The following is a 20,048-nucleotide window of genomic DNA, read 5'->3' as shown; positions in this document are numbered from 1 at the left end:
CAGTTGTACTTGCACCAATCTGCCATACATGACATTAAAATGAGAACACTATAGAATATTGTGGGTTCTTTATGCTCTAATTGCCTGTGTTTCAGCGTGTCGTTATAGGAAGAGCGCATGCACAATGGGAGTAACTTAGTTCAAGTTCACTTGTATTTGTGTCCTTTTGTGCAGATACAAGTTAAGTCTATGTTGTGTATTTACTAGGGTTGGGCATCTAAGGTATAATGCACGGGCGATCAGCGTCTTTTTCAAGATGTCTTTTCGTCCGTGTGTTTCTGGATGCGGTTGTTTCCTGACCTCCTCTGACGGCCACGATCACTGTCTCACGTGTCTGGGTAAACAGCATGCTGAGTCAGCTCTCGTGGATGGTACATATCCTAACTGCGAGGGCATGTCTATGTTGGCGTTGAGATCACGACTCTCCTTCTTTAACACGGAGGCTAGAGTCCCCTCTGCTACTACCCCAGCACCACCGGCTGTAGTGGCCGCTGGTCCGGTTAGTACTCTGGGAGATCTGAGGATCACAGTGGGAGCAACTTCGTCAGGTCCGCCGAATGGGGGCACTTTCGGCGCTCCGGAGGAGGACCAGATGTCGATTGCTGCATCAGGGAGTGGGCTGGACAACTCAGAGAGCGACGACGACTCCTGCTCAGTCGAAGGCGGAGCGCTCGCGATTGGATGATTGGCTTCTGTGTTCGGGGCGTGGCTCCCAGTCACGTCCTGCCCCAGTGCCATTCTTCCCAGAGGTGCATGAGGAGCTCCAGAAGATGTGGATGGCACCTCACACTGCCAGAAATCGTTCTTCTTCCTCCTCCACTCTCACTACCCTCGATGGCAGGGCCGCCAAGGGGTACGTGGATATTCCGCAGGTGGAACGTGCGATTGCGGTGCACTTGTGCCCGCAGTCCGCCGGCCACCTGGCGGAACCGTCCGCGTCTCCCATCCAAGACGGGTAAGACCACGGCCGCTTTCGCTGCCAAGGTTTACTCCGCCGCTGGACAGGCGGCCTCTGCCCTGCACGCCATGGCCATCTTGCAGGTCCATCAGGCGAAAGCTCTGAAAGAGCTGCACGAGGGTAGTTCTGAGCCAGGGCTTTTGCAAGAGCTGCGCACAGCGACTGACCTCGCCCTCCGGGCGACAAAGGTCACAGCGCGCGCCCTGGGTCAGACGATGTCCACCCTGGTGGTCCAGAAACGGCATCTTTGGTTGGACCTGGCTGAGATGAAGGACGGCGACAAAGTTTGCTTTCTTGACACCCCCATCTCCCAGGCCGGCCTCTTCGGCGACACTGTCGAGGACTTCGCACAGCAGTTCTCGGCAGTGCAAAAGCAGACGGAGGCCATAAAACACATCCTGCCCCGGCGTGATGTTGCCACCAATCCGCCATGGGCCGCGCCTCTGTCTGCTCCTCGCCGAGGGCGTCCTCCTGCGGCTCAGGCTTCCGGGAGATTGGAGCCATCCCATCCTCCCCGAGCCTCCCGCAGGAAAGCCACACCCCCCGCCCAGGCCACCAAGTCTTCTTCCAAGAAGAAGAAGGCTAAGAGGCTGAGACGGGAGACCCAGAAGTTTTGGAGACTGCTCTGTTTTGGAGACCCACTCATGGCCTCGACTTCGGGATGCACTGCCTCCCGAGTTGGGCCACACTGCTCCATGCTGCCCCCCCGTGGGTACTTCTGCTGCCTGGATGGTTACACTCGTACAGTGCTTGGGGGTGTGGCTACGCCTTCCCAACCCATCCCGTTGGCTCATTCGGACAGTCAGACTCGGCTACGCGATTCAGTTCACCAGGCGTCCCCTGGTCCCCAGGTTCAGCGGCGTTCTGTTCACTTCGGTGACGGGTCCAAATGCCCCTGTCCTGCGGGCGAAGATTGCGGTTCTTTTGGCGAAGGACGCAATAGAGCCTGTCCCTCCAGCGGAGATGAAGTTTGGGTTTTACAGCCCGTACTTCATAGTACCCAAGAAAGGCGGGGGGTTACGGCCAATCTTGGATCTGCGTGTCTTGAATCGGGCCCTTCACAAGCTCCCGTTCAAGATGCTCACGCTGAAATGCATCCTTACGTGCGTTCGCGCCCAGGATTGGTTTGCAGCGATCGACCTGAAGGACGCGTACTTTCATGTCTCGATCCTTCCTCGACACCTGCAGTTTGGGTTCGAGGGGCGGGCATATCAGTACAAGGTCCTACCCTTTGGGCTGTCCCTGTCCCCTCGCGTCTTTACCAAAGTCGCAGAGGGGGCCCTTGCCCCGCTCAGGGAAGTGAGCGTTCGCATTCTCAACTACCTCGACGATTGGCACACTCTGGCCCAGTCGTGAGAGCATTTTGTGCGAACACAGGGACCTGGTGCTCAGTCACCTCAGCCAGTTGGGGCTTCGGGTCAACTGGGAAAAGAGCAAGCTTTGCCCCGTGCAGAGCATCTCTTTTCTCGGTGTGGAGCTGGACTTGGTCAACATGACAGCACGTCTCACCACGAGCATGCACAGTCGGTGCTGAACTGCCTGAATTCGTTCTCGCGGAAAACAGCAGTCCCACTGAAACAATTTCAGAGGCTCCTGGGGCATATGGCATCCGCAGCCACGGTCACGCCGCTCAGATTGCTTCATATGAGACCGCTTCAGCACTGGCTTCACAACGAGTCCCGAGGTGGGCATGGCACCGTGGCTCACTCCGTGTGTCATCACACCGAGTTGTCGCTGCACATTCAGCCCGTGGTCGGACCTTGCTTTTCTATGGGCCGGAGTGCCCCTAGTACAAGTGTCCAGGCATGTTTTTGTTACAACAGATGCCTCCACCACTGGCTGGGGTGCCATATGCAGTGGTCAGTCGGTGTCGAGCTCCTGGACAGGACCCCAACGCCACTGACACATCAACTGCCTCGAGTTGCTAGCAGTACTCCTTGCTCTGCGCCGGTTTCGACTGCTGCTGCAGGGCAAGCATATGCTGGTCCGGACGGACAACACATTGACGGTAGCGTACATCAACCACCAGGGTGGTCTGCGTTCCCGTCGCATATCGCAACTCGCCCGGCAATCTCCTCCTGTGGAGTCAGAGCCGACTCAGGTAGCTGCGCGCCTCCAACATCCCGGGCGAGCTCAATCGTGCGGCCGACGCGCTCTCACGACAGCTCACGCTCTCGGAGGAGTGGAGACTCCACCCCCAGGCGGTCCAGCTGATCTGGAGCCGATTCGGGGAGGCACAGGTGGACCTGTTTGCCTCTCAGGAATCCGCCCACTGCCAGTTGTTTTATTCCCTGACCGAGAGGACCCTCAGCACGAATGCACACAGCTGGCCCCGGGGCCTACACAAATATGCGTTTTCCCCCAGTGAGCCTTCTCGCACAGACACTGTGCATAGTCAGGGAGGATGAGGAAGCAGGTCTTGCTAGTTGCGCCGTACTGGCCCAACCGGACCTGGTTCCCAGAACTCATGCTCCTCGCGACAGCCCATCCCTGGCGCATACCCCTGAAGAAGGACCAAACATATTTGCCCACCGGCAACTATAGTTGCCGCACATTCAAATACGTTTTTTAAGAAAAAAAAAAAAAAAAAAACCTGGGGAAAATAAATGCAGAACATGTTCACATAGGACACTATTAACAGGACTATATGCATGAAACCATTCAGAAAAATTGGGCACAAATGGGTTAATGCCATATAGGATGTGTCATATAGAACAGGCTATAGTTTACTGGTGTTCATTCACTCTTCAGCTTCACCTATCAGCTATTCCTTTCATATGTTTCTTTTTCGAAAACATTGATGCGTTATTGATAATCTAGCAGTGTTATTTTTGAAATTATATTTTCATGTTTTGATAGACATATTTTCAGGTCATATTTTTTATTTGTCAATATTATTTTTTTGTAATTGTTTTAAATCAAATATTTTCATTAATCGCCATGACGGGCATGCCCCATCCTTTGAGTACTCGTTTTTGAGACCCATCAGTATAAAAATCCCAAACCCTAGTGTGTATGTGTGTGTAGTTAAGGGCTTGTCTTGTTCTCCTGACACCCTCTGTAGTGCTCTTGTCTGAGGTCATCATGTCATGGCAATGGTTGCGTCAACAGAAGAAACTCTGAGGAGCCAGCTGTCACTTCATGACTCTGTGCTCATCTAACACTCATGGGAGTGTGTGTCTGAATTTAATGTGTGATTTCTCAAGACTGCAAATCAAATGTGGACCTACTTCCTACATAACCATACAGATATGTTTATGTACTGTATAGGCTTATACAACACTGATAATTAGCGTGGCAGCTTTAGATTATGCTATATCGTATCACCACATGCCACCTGAGGCTGTTATGTCATTTTGTTTTTTTCTAAATTGTTCCAACCTCTCATTCTAGCTCCTGAGGAGTTTGTCTCATTGGCTGAGATGGAGGACACTTTGTTGAGGAATCTTTTTCGGGGTTATCAGAAGTGGGTGAGACCTGTCCTTCATGCCAACGACACGATTACTGTTCGCTTCGGTTTGAAGATTTCCCAGCTGGTGGATGTGGTGAGACACACACACACACATATCCATTGTAAAATCGGATCTTCAACTAAGTCACAGAATTACTAAGCAAATAGCACACACACAAACAATAATACGTTTTTATGTCTTTACTCTTTACTGAACACAATGTGTAAACATGCACAAAGGGTGAAAAAAAAGTCCTTAGGCTAATGACATAAAAACAGTTGTCCAATGCTGTCCGCTGCTTTGCTGTCCGAGAACATCCGAAGTTCAAAAAAGAGAACTAGGATGTACCAGATGAAACATGAAACCAAGGTTGAACAGATTGTTTTTGTCTACTGTTGTTTACCCAGAGGCACATGCACATAGTAAAACTCAGGCAAGTCCGAATAAAAGCAAAATAGACTCTATTTACTAAAAATCGACCCGCACATTACTAGTCTTGTGGTGAACAATTAATTTAAACCAAGTTAAACCACAGAATGGTTTATTTTTTTTGTCATCTTGTAATCTGAAAGTTTGCTGCCCTTTTGGAATGGCATTCATTTATTTTTCTCATTCTCTTTCACTCTGAAATATGTTACAATGCTGAAGTCGGTCGCAACTTTAATTGGAACAGCCTATTCTCACTTTCATTATAGAACAGAACTGATTAGTTTAGGAAGGATATGAGAATGGCAACTCAGATCATAGTTTATAGACTTTATTTACTCAACACATCATCATGACAACCAGCTGTATCACACTTTTTCTATACTCTATCTAATTTATTCTCTCTCTCTCTCTCTCTCTCTCTCTCTCTCTCTCTGTTCCCCTCTTCTCTGGTGACCCACTGTATTGATCTTGCTGATGCTGAGCGTTCAAGAACCTGATTAAAAATGCTTATATGTGTGTGTAATATTACTAGACTTAGTTTTATTATGCCATACCACAACACAATATTTCCAGATGATCATTTGTGTCAACAGTTCTATAGAACCCTTTTTAAAAAATAAACCAGGAGACGCAGTTTGGGCTATGGTCGAATATAATTAGAGTTTAAAATGAAACTATTAATACCAATTATATAATATATATTTAGTATTAAAAGGATAGTTCACCCACAAATGAAAATTCTGTTGCCATTTACTCACCTTCAAAGAGGTTGGCTTCCATTGTTGGCTTCCATTGCCTTCCATTGTATGAAAAAAAAAAAAAAAAAGATTTTTTTTAATTGTTCCAAATATTGTTGTTGGATATTGCATTAATGATTAATATACTACTGTAGTACATAAAAAGCCATAATAATTTTAAAGAAAGACTGATACAGAGATCTGTTAGTATTTTAAATAAAAAACACAATGCAGAAGTAATTTGGAAAATTAGGTGTTTGAAACCAACTTACTGTTAGAGAAAACAACCATTTGTGTTACTGGACTTTTGACTCGTAACCTTAAAATTTCTAACCTTAAAAAGATTTTTGTCTTGAAACATCTTCCCTTTGTCACAGCTAGCCTCTGTCTTTTCTATGGCAAAATCAGTGTTGCCTCTATCATGTCTTGTGTGAAATGTGTGAACCATATGGTTATGCAAAATTTTTGGATCGGATTTTAGGTTTAGGTGCTTTGAAATATTTTAACATTTGCGTCTAGACCTTATGCAAACACCCAACTGTAAAATGGACGGTTGTGAATAATTCTGTTAGAAATGTTATAATTATTACATAATTATGTTTATTAGCCCTAGAAAACATACTATGCTTTTCTTTCAGATGTATTGGCAATCATTTGTTTTATGTAGATGTGCTCAGACATTCATTATTCATTCATTTTACCATGGTGAATAAGCGGAGAGTAAAGCCAGTTGAGAATGGTGTAAGGTGTTATGAGAGGAAGCCCTCTGGTCACTATGAACTGTCACTGCATGGTAAGAGCTGCAAATGGATTCTTCAGATAATTATTTGAACAGAATACAGGTTTGGAACAATGAGAGTAAATAATCACAGAATTTTCACTTTTACAGTATGTGAACTATCCCTTTTAGCTAGTGCCAGTTGCCCACGTTAAAACAAATCAGTCTGAGTTAGTGCAACAGTCCATAAATCCATAAATCATGCAATAATGCATTGTACAGGAAGTGTGTGAGTTATTATGTCTTACTGTATGAACATATTTGCATTTGACACTTCCCCCGTAACTACTGGCTGACGTTACAGTGAGACTTTCTCTATTTAATAGTGGGAGGTTAATAAATCTACAAGATGTGGAGATGTTTAATCGTTTACCTATGAAATGTTAATTTCCTTTGCATACTTCACTGGAATTAGAGTAACGCAAACAGCGTTCTTGGTGCTCAGTTTTTCTAAAGTTGTTTTGTTATTGTAAAGACAAGTTGTTAATACAATCACATTTTACTTATTTACAATAATTTCAATGAAAAAAAAAAAAAATTACAATAAGTGTGATACATGCCAAGTCTTGTCACCATGCTAAGTCATGACTTATTCTTGGGATGTGCCTATTTACAACTTACAAATTTACAATACAATTATTGTATTGTAATTATTGAAATGACAATACAATTGCAACATGAGGTATATGATGTGATTTTATCATTATTGTAAATTATTATCAATATTCTTTATTAAAAGCACACAAAATATGTACAGGCTAGAATTGTACCATGGACATTAAAAGTTATTAAGATCAGTACCAACTTGATTCTGACATTATTCTTTAGACAACTTGGAAAGACTTGGCTTAACAAAGATCCAGAGTTTCACACTGGCAGTTACAACTTTATTGTGGATTTAACAAGTGAAGTTGATCATTCTGTAAAAATGGACAGAAATTGATTTTTGGGTGAACTATCCCTTTCATTCTTATTGAGTAGCACTCTGGGTGTTGAGAATTTAGCCTATGCGAGCAGGAGGTCAGAAGCTGTCCAAATATAATGTTTAAATCAACATAACATCCTGCTAACTAAGAATCTGATCTAAAAATCTGATTGATTTTTGAAGACTGCCTTTGATATCCCACAATCCTGTTCATGCTTTTCAGTGGTTTGTGGAAAAAATAAAATGACATCTGATGGAGAATTTAATTATTAAAATAATTTATAAATGTACATTTTTACTAACTAACATTTTTAAGTATTTTAGTCATTAAATATTTGCTTGATTATGTCTAAAGTTCACTTTGTTGGAAGCCTTTTTGAAGCCTATTTAGACTGGGCAGTGAGGCGGCAAGGCATTTGTTTTAGGATTCAGACACATCCCATATATATTAGTCCTGCAGAGCCACCTGATGGTCATATCCTGTAATCAACACTACTTGGTGTTCAGCGCTCACCTTGTTGTCACGACTTTTACAGTGTAAATTTTCTGGCTGGTGAAACGCTGAACACTGTGGGAACAATTGATTTTCACACCATTCTTATTTAACAGATGTGCCTCAGTATATTGGTTCCTATTCAGGGTCTGAATTTCAATTTAATGAAACAAAAGACATAAGATACTATCTTTTGTGCTGCATATATAAATAGCACAGTTGAGTTAACCACTTTTATGACACAAGTAGGTCAATAGTGAGAGATTTTTAGAGGCTTTGAGAGAAATAGTGCATTTGGGTTCATTTAAAACATGTTATGTAGTTCAAGCTCATGTATGGTGTAAAATTATTTTATCAACTATGGCTATTTATCACCTTTCATTGTGCATTTTCTTCATTTCTCTCTTCAGGATGAAAAGAATCAACTAATGACTACAAATGTCTGGTTGTGGCAGGTAACCCAAGGAAATTTGTCTTTAATAGTATGTCCCAAAATACCTTCTTGATTTATACTTTATTGGTCTCTTTCTTGTAGGAGTGGACAGACTATAAGCTTCGTTGGAATCCAGAAGATTATGGTGGAATCACATCCATCAGAGTGCCCTCAGAAACTATCTGGCTACCAGACATTGTCCTTTATGAGAAGTAAGTCTTTTCATGATCTCTTATCTGTGTATAATGTCATTCAAGTTATTATATATTACATAATACAATTGTATCTTGGCTTTATCCAATGTTATTCGGACTACAATTTGCCAGTTTTTATGTGCTTGTTCTAGATGACACACACTAGGTGTATTTAAAGCACCCTGTTATGCTTTTTCTGATATTACCTTTCATGTAGTGTGTTATATAGCTGTTAGTGTATGTAAGGTCTACAAAGTTTTGAATATCAAAGTGCACAATGAATGGAGTAATTGTAACTGATTCTGAGCTGCCTGAAACAAGCTGTCAGTGATTCCAGTCTTACTTCCTGCTCAAACCTGCGTAGATTTGTAACAAATTTGCATAATGCCAGCATATGGTCTTTATTGGCTGCCTATGAACAACGTCTACTTTGACATGCCCTCAAAAACTGTAGTTGTAGCCATGTTGTCGACATGTCAAGAAGACACCATTTTCTGCGCTACAAAAACAAATCCACCAAAGGACATGGACTTGGGCTCGAATTGACACCATCGTTACTGTTTATTTCACTGTGTATACAAGTGCTGAGCAAGCCTCCGGAGATGAAATTCAGATATGGTAATGGCCGTTTTGTTTCCGACACACACTGTAAGCGGTTGACCATTCACAACAGACTGGCCCATCAGATCAAAGTAGGCTCTCAGAAAGGAGGGGTGAAAAAAGAGAGAAAATCCATTATTGAACCATTTCAGACACCGTGAGAAAAAAGTGATGCTGTAATGCATATGAGAAAATGTAAGTGGTGTTTTTTGACCTTGGATGTATGTAAACCTATTGTAGTAGACTGGTTGATGTACAGTATGCCACCATCGCAGTGTTGTCTGTCCGGACCAATATGAGCTTGTTCTGCAGCAATGGTCGAAACTGGTGCAGGGCCAGCAGTGCTGCTAACAATTCAAGGCAGTTGATATTCCACTGCAGTCGAGGTCCTGTCAAGGAGCCCGAGGCTGTGTGCCCATTGCATATAGTGCCCGATCACGGTCTGAAAGTGTGGCAACAGATCAGTGTGATGATCACCCGATGTGTGTCATGGCGCCATGCCCACCTCGCAAACCAATCTTGGGGGTGAACACATGTGAGGATGTGTTTCTGCATTAGTATATTGAAAAGGAATTGTGAAGGTCCCGGTTTACAACATGCAGATCCAAGATCAGCCGTGACCCACTGCCTTTCCTGGGTATGATGAAGTACAGGCTGTAAAACCCTGGCTTCATCTCGGCTGGAGGGACCGGCTCTATTGTGTCCTTCGCCAGCAGGACCGCAATCTCCATATGTGGAGCAGGGGCATCTTTGTTTGCCACTGAGGTAGACAGGACGCCGCTGAACCTGGGGGGATGCCGGGCAAACTGAATCGCATAACCGAGTCTGATCGACGAGACAGGATGGGAAGCGCCAGCCAGGCCACAGACACCGTGAAAGTGACATCAGCAGAAGTACAGACATAAGCAATGAGTGGCAGCGAGGTGGAGCACTGGGTCCCAAAGTAGAGGCAGTGAGAGTGATGAGACTCTTACCTGGCTCCACCGAAGCATCAAAGGTTTGGCTGGAGGCGCAACATCCTCGAACCACAAACTCCTTTGCTGTGGCGGGGGAAGAGGGGGTTGCGAATGTTGCGTCACACCACTGTCAAACCACGCCTCATGTAACCCAGAGATTGAGAAATCTGCTCTTTTATTAAAATTGTGGGTACCACTGGCTGTTGAGTCAGCGGCAAAACAAAAACAAACTCTTTCAACAAAGAAGTCTTGGTGCCTCCTCTGGGGGAAAGAGTGGTGCGTTCACCACCACATGGATAAGAGCAGCTCCCTCCATCTCCGGGGTCGCCCGTCTCAGGGATGCTGCTTCGCCGACCACTTATGATGTACAGTATACCACCATCGCAGTGTTGTCTGTCCGGACCAATATGAGCTTGTTCTGCAGCAATGGTCAAAACTGGTGCAGGGCCAGCAGTGCTGCTAACAATTCAAGGCAGTTGATATTCCACTGCAGTCGAGGTCCTGTCAAGGAGCCCGAGGCTGCGTGCCCATTTCATATTGAGAAATCTGCTCTTTTATTAAAATTGTGGGTACCACTGGCTGTTGAGTCAGCGGCAAAACAAAAACAAACTCTTTCAACAAAGGAGTCTTGGTGCCTCCTCTGGGGGAAAGAGTGGTGCGTTCACCACCACATGGATAAGAGCAGCTCCCTCCATCTCCGGGGTCGCCCGTCTCAGGGATGTTGCTTCGCTGACCGCTTATGATGTACGCCACAGTATGCCACCATCGCAGTGTTGTCTGTCCGGACCAATATCGCCGACCGCTTAGAGTGGCTCCGGGCTGTAAAAGGTGTCTTCCACAACTTTGTGACCTCCTCATGCACCTCAGGGAAGAAAGGTATCGGGGCTGGACGATGCTGTGCAGCATGGCCTGCGCCAACCTCGAGCATTCAGAGCAGGGTGGAGGGTTCCACTCAAGCCTGATGCTTGCAGCGGCCCGGGAAAGCATGGCTGTCAACACTGGGTCTGACTCAATCTGCACTACTTTCCCAGAAGGGGGGCAGTACTGCTGAGTCTTCATCCCCTGAGGACTCAAGCCCACCCTCTGATGCAGCAATCAACATCTGGTCCTCCGCAGGGGCTCCAAATGAGATGCTGGGTCCCCAACGGGAAGCTCCACAGCCCGCGATGTATGTGAGGAGTGGAAGGACCTTTGGGACTGGCCTGGCGGGAGAGCTCCCACTATAACCCTCAGATCACCCTGCGTATTAACCAAAGTGGTTCTCTGCGGTGCAGAGAGACCATAACGGGTAATAGTGAAGGATACTCCATCTTTTTCAAGGTAATGAAGTCTCAATCTTAACATCGCGATGATCATGTTCCCACAGTGAGAACATGAACCATCAATGAATGCTGCCTCACCGTGTTGATGGCCCAGACACGTGAGGTAGTGATCATGGCTCAGACGGGGCCAGCATGTGACCACATCCAGAAACACACGGGTGAAATGCCATCTTGAAAATGACGTAACGTCACCCGTGCTTTGCTTTTTTAGGGAAACTGCTCTTTTATGTTGAAGCGCCCAGGGGTGAGATTGCTGCACTTATCTGTGCAAACTGCAAACGTGGGGCGAAAACACAGCTGAGTGCGCCTTATCTCCAACTGTAGAAAGTATCCTTTCAAACAAAGGCAGATAGTCTGTCCACAAAAGTGATATAGAGACAACCCCTCGGCTCCGAAGCAAAATCTGAATGAGTGAGTTTCTGGCAAGCTTATATAGGCTTGCCATGCAAATCCCACTTGCCAATGTTCATTGGCCAGTTTTCTTACTACCTGAAGGTGATTGGGCTCCCATAAATGAACTATAGTGTCCTGCACCCACTAGTAAAAATATATAAAAAATCTCAAAAATGTCTGAATAATTTTTGGTTTGACTGTAGTTCTTACTTTAGATTAGGTCAAGGCATGAAAATGCCTCTTATTTCTTTTTTTTTTCGTCTGTCCAGGCTCGAGGTCGTGCCTTCTGGAGGGGGGGCTAATGTTACGTGTATGTTCTGTTTAGTTCAGTTTCTAGTTTTTATATAGCCTATATATATTTATATATATATAAATTTAGAAGCTATATAAACTATTAATTAACTATAGTTTGCAAATTATTGGAAGTACTTTATTAATATATAGATATTATAAAGTGTTACTGCAATGTCCTGTCAATAGTGGTGGGCGATCACCACTCACATTTTCAACAAGAAATTTGAAATATAGTTGCTAATATCATGTCTGTCTCTCTCCATCTCTCTTAGTGCTGATGGCCGGTTTGAAGGGTCTCTAATGACCAAAGCCATTGTAAGGTTTAATGGTACCATCATGTGGACTCCTCCTGCCAGCTATAAATCCTCCTGTACCATGGATGTCACCTTTTTCCCCTTCGACAGGCAGAACTGCTCAATGAAGTTTGGATCATGGACATACGATGGCACTATGGTGGACCTGACCCTGCTAGATGCATACGTAGACCGTAAAGACTTCTTTGACAATGGCGAATGGGAAATACTGAATGCCACGGGGCAAAGGGGCAGTCGGCGTGATGGCATTTACTCCTATCCCTATGTCACATATTCATTCATAATGAAGCGTCTCCCTCTCTTTTACACTCTCTTTCTCATCATCCCATGTCTCGGTCTGTCATTTCTCACCGTGCTGGTCTTCTACCTTCCCTCGGATGAAGGAGAAAAGCTTTCCCTCTCCACCTCCGTTCTTGTGTCTCTCACTGTGTTTCTTCTTGTCATTGAAGAGATCATCCCATCTTCCTCTAAAGTCATTCCTCTGATAGGAGAGTATCTGCTTTTTATCATGATCTTCGTCACATTCTCAATCATTGTAACTGTCTTTGTCATCAATGTCCATCACCGATCTTCTGCCACATACCATCCCATGGCACCGTGGGTTAAGAGTCTTTTCCTCCAGAGATTACCCAGACTGCTCTGCATGAGGGGGCACACTGATCGCTATCAGTACCCAGACATCGAGCTGCGAAGCCCAGAGCTAAAACGAGGGATGAAAAAAGGGCAACAGAAGAGTGCCGGAGTTGGACGAGGGGGGTTAAAGGAAGATGAGAACCAGGCCTGGATTGCCCTGTTGGAGAAAGCCACTCACTCAGTGCACTACATTTCCAGACACATCAAGAAGGAACACTTCATCAGAGAGGTGTTTTTTTCTTTTTCTTTCTTTTTTACAGCATTAACTTTCAGAATGATTTGTTCATATAGTACACACTCTATGGAAGACTAGGAGTATAAAAAATGAAGCAATCAATTTTCAAATTATTAATTATTAAACAAAAATGTAAATGAATTGCTTTAAAATTGACATATATATATATATATATATATATATATATATATATATACACACACACACACACACACAGGTGCTGGTCATATAATTAGAATATCATCAAAAAGTTGATATATTTCACTAATTCCATTCAAAAAGTGAAACTTCTATATTATATTCATTCATTACAAACAGACTGATATATTTTAAATGTTAGATTTAAACATATGTGGGGTTAAGGTCAGGCGAGTTTGCTGGCCAATTAAGAACAGGGATAGCATGGTCCTTAAACCAGGTACTGGTAGCTTTGGCACTGTGTGCAGGTGCCAAGTCCTGTTGGAAAATGAAATCTGCATCTCCATAAAGTTGGTCAGCAGCAGGAAGCATGAAGTGCTCTAAAACTTCCTGGTATACGGCTGCGTTGACCTTGGACCTCAGAAAACACAGTGGACCAACACCAGCAGATGACATGGCACCCCAAACCATCACTGACTGTGGAAACTTTACACTGGACCTCAAGCAACGTGGATTGTGTGCCTCTCCTCTCTTCCTCCAGACTCTGGGACCCTGATTTCCAAAGGAAATGCAAAATTTACTTTCATCAGAGAACATAACTTTGGACCACTCAGCAGCAGTCCAGTCCTTTTTGTCTTTAGCCCAGGCGAGACGCTTCTGACGCTGTCTGTTGTTCAAGAGTGGCTTGACACAAGGAATGCGACAGCTGAAACCCATGTCTTGCATATGTCTGTGTGTAGTGGTTCTTGAAGCACTGACTCCAGCTGCAGTCCACTCTTTGTGAATCTCCCCCACATTTTTGAATGGGTTTTGTTTCACAATCCTCTCCAGGGTGTGGTTATCCCTATTGCTTGTACACTTTTTTTCTACCACATCTTTTCCTTCCCTTCGCCTCTCTATTAATGTGCTTGGACACAGAGCTCTGTGAACAGCCAGCCTCTTTTGCAATGACCTTTTGTGTCTTGCCCTCCTTGTGCAAGGTGTCAATGGTTGTCTTTTGGACAACTGTCAAGTTAGCAGTCTTCCCCATGATTGTGTAGCCTACAGAACTAGACTGAGAGACCATTTAAAGGCCTTTGCAGGTGTTTTGAGTTAATTAGCTGATTAGAGTGTGGCACCAGGTGTCTTCAATATTGAACCTTTTCACAATATTCTAATTTTCTGAGATACTGAATTTGGGATTTTCCTTAGTTGTCAGTTATAATGATCAAAATTAAAAGAAATAAACATTTGAAATATATCAGTCTGTGTGTAATGAATGAATATAATATACAAGTTTCACTTTTTGAATGGAATTAGTGAAATCAACTTTTTGATGATATTCTAATTCTATGACCAGCACCTATATATTGTCAAGATCAAATTTTTGAGATCCAAAATTTCTTTTACAAGAAAGACCTGTACAAGGTAGCAGAACATACAAACTGACAACAAGATTTTTTGACTGTACTCTCAAAATACAGTACTGTCAAATACAATATATCGGCATAATCAATAATAGGCAAAACATAGTTTTCACAATTTTTCTCTTGGCCTTCAAATATTTAACTGACAGTTCACAAGTGGGAGCAGTGAATAAACTACTGAATTTTGCTTTCTGAAGGTAGACTTTATCAACATTACATTAAATTTAACTACATTAATTCATATAATCAGTATTGGGAGAAGTATATATATATATACACACACACACACATATATATTTAATGATGACCTCTTTCCAAACATTTCTCTGTACATGGCAGTTTTAGGGTGTGTCTCTTCAAATTCTGGAAGCTCATTGGCTGCTGCCGCCTGTGAAATGTCCAGTGGTATTGGTTTTATAAATGTATTATCTTACACAAACATTTTTAAAATTTTAAAATAGGCCAAATTGAGGCAAGATTATGTCCTGTGTGAACACCATAATGCTAACTGTCTGCCTTAAGAAGACAATTTTGAGTTAGAGGTTTTGTAAAGTCTGTGAAACATGCTTTGATATTTAGCAAGTTATTGATATTATGTACTTGCTTCCTGCTGTGTATTTAGTGTATTTTGGTCTGTTTGTATCCCAGGTCGTTCAGGACTGGAAATTTGTGGCTCAGGTGTTGGACCGGATCTTCCTATGGGCCTTTCTCACAGTTTCTGTGCTTGGGACCATCCTCATATTTACCCCGGCTCTGCGGATGTACCTCAGCACACCTTAAAAACCCATAAGAATTCAGCCTACCAAATCTCCTTAACCCAAAACAACATTCTTATGACCCCTTTGGAATTGATGTAGTTCCCACAACATTACAGTAATCCCTCTAAAAGTCATTTTCCTTTTCCACATCTGTAATCCGCTCCAAATTCAGCTTCTCTCTCTCCCTCCTAGATGCTGTGTTCAATAGTTTGACTAAAAATAGCAAATGAAGTTTAGGAATCTGCCCATTTAACACATAACTAAAAGGCAGCTTATACAGTTAGAGGAGTTTGGATCTGTGTAATCTCTCTGAGGGGATCATGGTTTTAAAGATCTTCAATTATTTGACTTTAATGTGACTTTTCATTTTTCATTTCAGATTTATTTATATTTAAAATAATTTATAAAAATAATTTATAAAATATTTTTACGGGTTTAATGTTTCAACTGTCCATGTAAGTAATATTTTACAGGTAAAAAACCTATTCACTCTGCTTTTTAATTTAATTCACCACTTTTGGAATAAAAATGCAATCTGAATGAAGTTTAAATCAGAAATGATCACCATCCAGGCTTAATAAACCTATATTAATCTTACAGGTCACATTTTGTATTAGGTGTCTTTGGCTACTATACTTACATCAATAATAATAATAATAATAATAATACAGATAGATATTTGGTACCATGTACTCATTATGTTCATGTTGTAATGCAAAACACTTTTGCTTCTATTGAGATGGATACGGTCAAGGTTAGGGACAGGTTTCATGGTATGGTTAGGTTTAAGAGTAGGTGTAAGGAAAGGGCCAACAATGTAATTCTAAATGTAATTAAAGAAATTAATTACAGCTGTTAAATATAAAAACATATGTACACAATAACGGCATTGTACCAAATTATAAATTTAAATGTTAATACATAGTAGTTAAAGACACTTAATCTGAAGTGGGCCCCATGATATTTACTGTAGTCTATCATCTTTTTTTCCTAGTTTTTAGTACTGTAAATGCAATCATAACTAGTTACCATTATTAGCAAGGACTGGATTATGATACCCTCCCTAATTTCTGGTCATTGTTGTTGTATGTTGTTTGAATATTTAATTGTACAAGATCAATTTGTGTAAATAATCTTGTCAGTGACCTGTTTTCTAATGTCTTTTACTCCATAGTGGCAAATCAGAAACAATTCTTTATGGTTCAGAATAGCCTGGCATTTTGCATTGGAAACTTGAATGAATCTGTGTTATTTGCATCCCTTAAATTAATAAAAAAATAATGTTTTCAATAGAACCCCAAACGTTTTTTTAATGATTTATGATAAAAGTGTTATTTAGGAGTAGATATATTGGCAATATGTCAGTTCCTCTCCAAAGCATCTTTTTTTTTTTTCTTTCTAGAGATTATTCTGGTGTTACATATATTAAAGTCAACATGAAATCTTACTGTACATGATTTATCAGTGCACACTCTGCCTCTTCGACGACTTTTATTATTGGCTTTCAAAATATGATTTCAGAAGTAAAATGAATGAATACCATTTCATGTTGTCTTTTGTATTCATGAAGAGTGTGTATTTAATGTCTAAGCTGCTTTTGTATTGCATCAAAGAGAAATTATTCAAATGTACAATGCTGCAAGGTGTTGTTGACAGTGTAGTTTGCCTTCTTGATAGACAGGCTTTAATCTCAAAGCACCTCGCCTGGGAGTGATATTGTCTGGACTCTAAGAGAAGCACAGAGCATGAAAAATTTCCATTTCTAGAGCATGTGAATTCCTCAGATATGTTTTCAAGCCACATCTGGGCTCAGTAATCATTGACATAGCAACCGATAATGTGTAAACGGTAGATTGAATTTCACGCTGTTGTGCCATCCCTTTCTTTTCAAAGCATGAGCTGTAGGTGCATTCTTTGAGGTCCCCCATGTGCTCTTGCAAATCACAAGCTGTTCTCTTTTAAAATATTCATTGATCAAAATTCATTTTTGACTATTTATCAATATCATTCTAATTCGTGCCACAAAAATACTTTCTTTTATGTACAGCGAACACAGCATGGCTGTACTAACATGTAAAAATTTTACATTATGGTTGTAACCAGGTTTTCTGAGGGAGATGAGTGGCCATATTCTGTATGTAACTGAACGTCTCGGTTACGTATGTAACCCTCGTTCCCTGAAGGAGGGAACGGAGACGTACGTCAGTAGTGACCGACGAATTGGGATATCGCTTAGAGAGCCCTATCAGCTTCGTGTAAACTAAAACAAGCCAATGGAATTGGCGTGCGATATTTGCATAATGCGCACCGCCCCCGACAGGTGTATATAAATAGAAAGCAGATGCAATCGCACTCTGTTTTTCGCTGAGGAGACAACTGGTGTCCGCGCTACAGCGAGGGTACAGAAACTGTGGCGACGGGACGTACGTCTCCGTTCCCTCCTTCAGGGAACGAGGGTTACATACGTAACCGAGACGTTCCCTTTCAGTCGGTCACGTTCGACGTACGTCAGTAGTGACCGACGAATTGGGATCCCAACTAAAGCGCCACAGTTACGAAACCCCTTCCAGTGCCCAGCGCAAGCTCAGCCGCCCATAGCACCGGCTGGCGGTGAAGGGGGCGAGCTTACACCGAGAGAGTCTACTGCTGTCTAACCACTACCCACTAAGTAAACTAGACACACTGGGGAGCGAACCCGAAGGGACGCTGCGGAGACCACTACCTACCCAATGGGGGAGGAGTTTACGTGGGAATACACATATGGACTGGCCCGGGGGGCAGTACGCATATGGAGTCCCTGGGATGGCTCCACCTGGTTAGGGGGAGACTCATCTGACAGGTGACAGCAGAGCTGGCTCTGCTAAGGGAAAGACACGGACTCGGCCCGTAGGGAGTTTTAAACCGTGGAAAATACACATATGGGACCGCTCACGTAGAGGGGTCACGACATATGGGCCCCAGCCAACAGACAGCGTCAGCGACGGATGTAGGCCTGGCATCAGACACTCCGCAATGTCCGAGCCGAAGGGGGAGGCGGAGGAGCTCGACAGGGTTCGCCAAGCGGGGAACACGACTGGAGAGAAGTATGCACGTATCCGGCCAGTGGCGGGAATGGCATTGCAAGCCGACACTTAGAGTGGGTACAACACGTCTACCGACTAGTGGATGCGAGTACACGTGAAGATACCGGCTCTACACGTAGGCTATAAAACCTAGCGAACGTGTTGGGTGTCGCCCAGCCCGCAGCTCTACAAATATCTGTCAGCGAGGCGCCATGAGCCAGCGCCCAGGAAGAGGCCACCCCTCTGGTGGAGTGGGCTCTCAACCCGAGCGGGCAAGGCACGCCCTGGGAATCATACGCCAAGGCGATGGCATCCACTATCCAGTGGGCCATCCTCTGCTTGGAGACAGCCTTTCCCTTCTGCTGGCCTCCGTAACAGATGAAGAGCTGATCTGAGGTCCTGAAGCTTCGCGTTCTATCCACGTAAACGCGCAGAGCGCGGACGGGACAGAGCAAAGCTAGGGCTGGGTCTGCCTCCTCCGAGGGCAGCGCTTGCAGGTTCACTACCTGATCTCTGAAGGGAGTGGTAGGAACCTTGGGCACGTATCCAGGCCGGGGTCTCAGGATGACGTGAGAATCACCGGGCCCGAATTCTAGGCACGTTTCGTCGACCGAAAATGCATGCAGATCCCCTACCCTCTTCAGGGAAGCCAATGCAACCAGAAGAACCGTCTTAAGAGACAATAGTTTCAGGTCGACTGATTGCAAAGGCTCAAAGGGATGACCCCGGAGAGCTGTGAGAACCAGGGTCAAATCCCAAGAGGGTACGGAGGAAGGGCGAGGAGGATTTAATCTCCTCGCTCCCCTCAGGAATCTGACGATCAGATCGTGTTTCCCCAGGGACTTACCCTCAACTGCGTGGTGATGTGCGGCGATAGCGGCAACATACACCTTCAGGGTGGAGGGAGACAGCCTTCGCTCCAACCCTTCCTTCCTCAGAGGAATCGGCCAGGGAGGGGCTGTCGCGAGGAGAATGAGGTCTGAGAACCAGGTCCGAGTGGGCCAATACGGAGCCACTAACAGAACCTGCTCCCCGTCCTCCCTGACCTTGCACAGGAGTTGTGCGAGAAGGCTCACTGGGGGAAACGCATATTTGCGCAGACCCGGGGGCCAGCTGTGTGCCAGGGCATCCGTGCCGAGCGTGCCGCCGGTCAGGGAATAAAACCACTGGCAGTGGGCAGTTTCCGGGGAGGCAAACAGGTCTACCTGGGCCTCGCCGAAACGCTGCCAAATCAGCTGGACCGCCTGGGGGTGGAGCCGCCACTCGCCCGCAAGTGGAGGCTGCCGTGACAGCTCGTCGGCTGCACGGTTGAGCACACCTGGGACATGAGTGGCCCGAAGGGACCTCAGATACTTCTGACTCCACAACAAGAGATGGCGGGCGAGTTGCGACATGCGACGGGAGCGTAGACCACCTTGACGGTTGATGTACGCAACGGCCGCAGTGCTGTCTGAGCGGACTAGAACGTGCTTGCCTGACAACAGCTTCTTGAAGCGGGCCAGCGCAAGACGTACCGCTAGCAACTCGAGGCAATTGAT

At 44.3% G+C, this 20,048-nt stretch overlaps 1 protein-coding gene across 1 annotated transcript in view; it reads left to right on the top strand.

The window, feature by feature from the left end:
- Positions 1–16,990, top strand: part of chrnb3a (cholinergic receptor nicotinic beta 3 subunit a) — a 35,025-nt gene extending 18,035 nt beyond the window's left edge. The window contains exons 2-6 of the mRNA XM_048197642.1: positions 4,352–4,503; positions 8,183–8,227; positions 8,308–8,417; positions 12,237–13,140; positions 15,339–16,990. Of these exons, the coding sequence (XP_048053599.1) occupies positions 4,352–4,503; positions 8,183–8,227; positions 8,308–8,417; positions 12,237–13,140; positions 15,339–15,470 (1,343 nt within the window). The 3' untranslated portion in view covers positions 15,471–16,990. The remainder of the gene's footprint in view (positions 1–4,351; positions 4,504–8,182; positions 8,228–8,307; positions 8,418–12,236; positions 13,141–15,338) is intronic.
- The last annotated feature ends 3,058 nt before the right edge of the window (positions 16,991–20,048 follow it).

This window comes from Megalobrama amblycephala, linkage group LG7 (genome assembly GCF_018812025.1).
Source record: "Megalobrama amblycephala isolate DHTTF-2021 linkage group LG7, ASM1881202v1, whole genome shotgun sequence".
Classification (NCBI taxonomy): domain Eukaryota; kingdom Metazoa; phylum Chordata; class Actinopteri; order Cypriniformes; family Xenocyprididae; genus Megalobrama; species Megalobrama amblycephala.
Note: the sequence above shows the minus strand (reverse complement) of the source record. Positions and strands in the feature narration are given on the sequence as shown.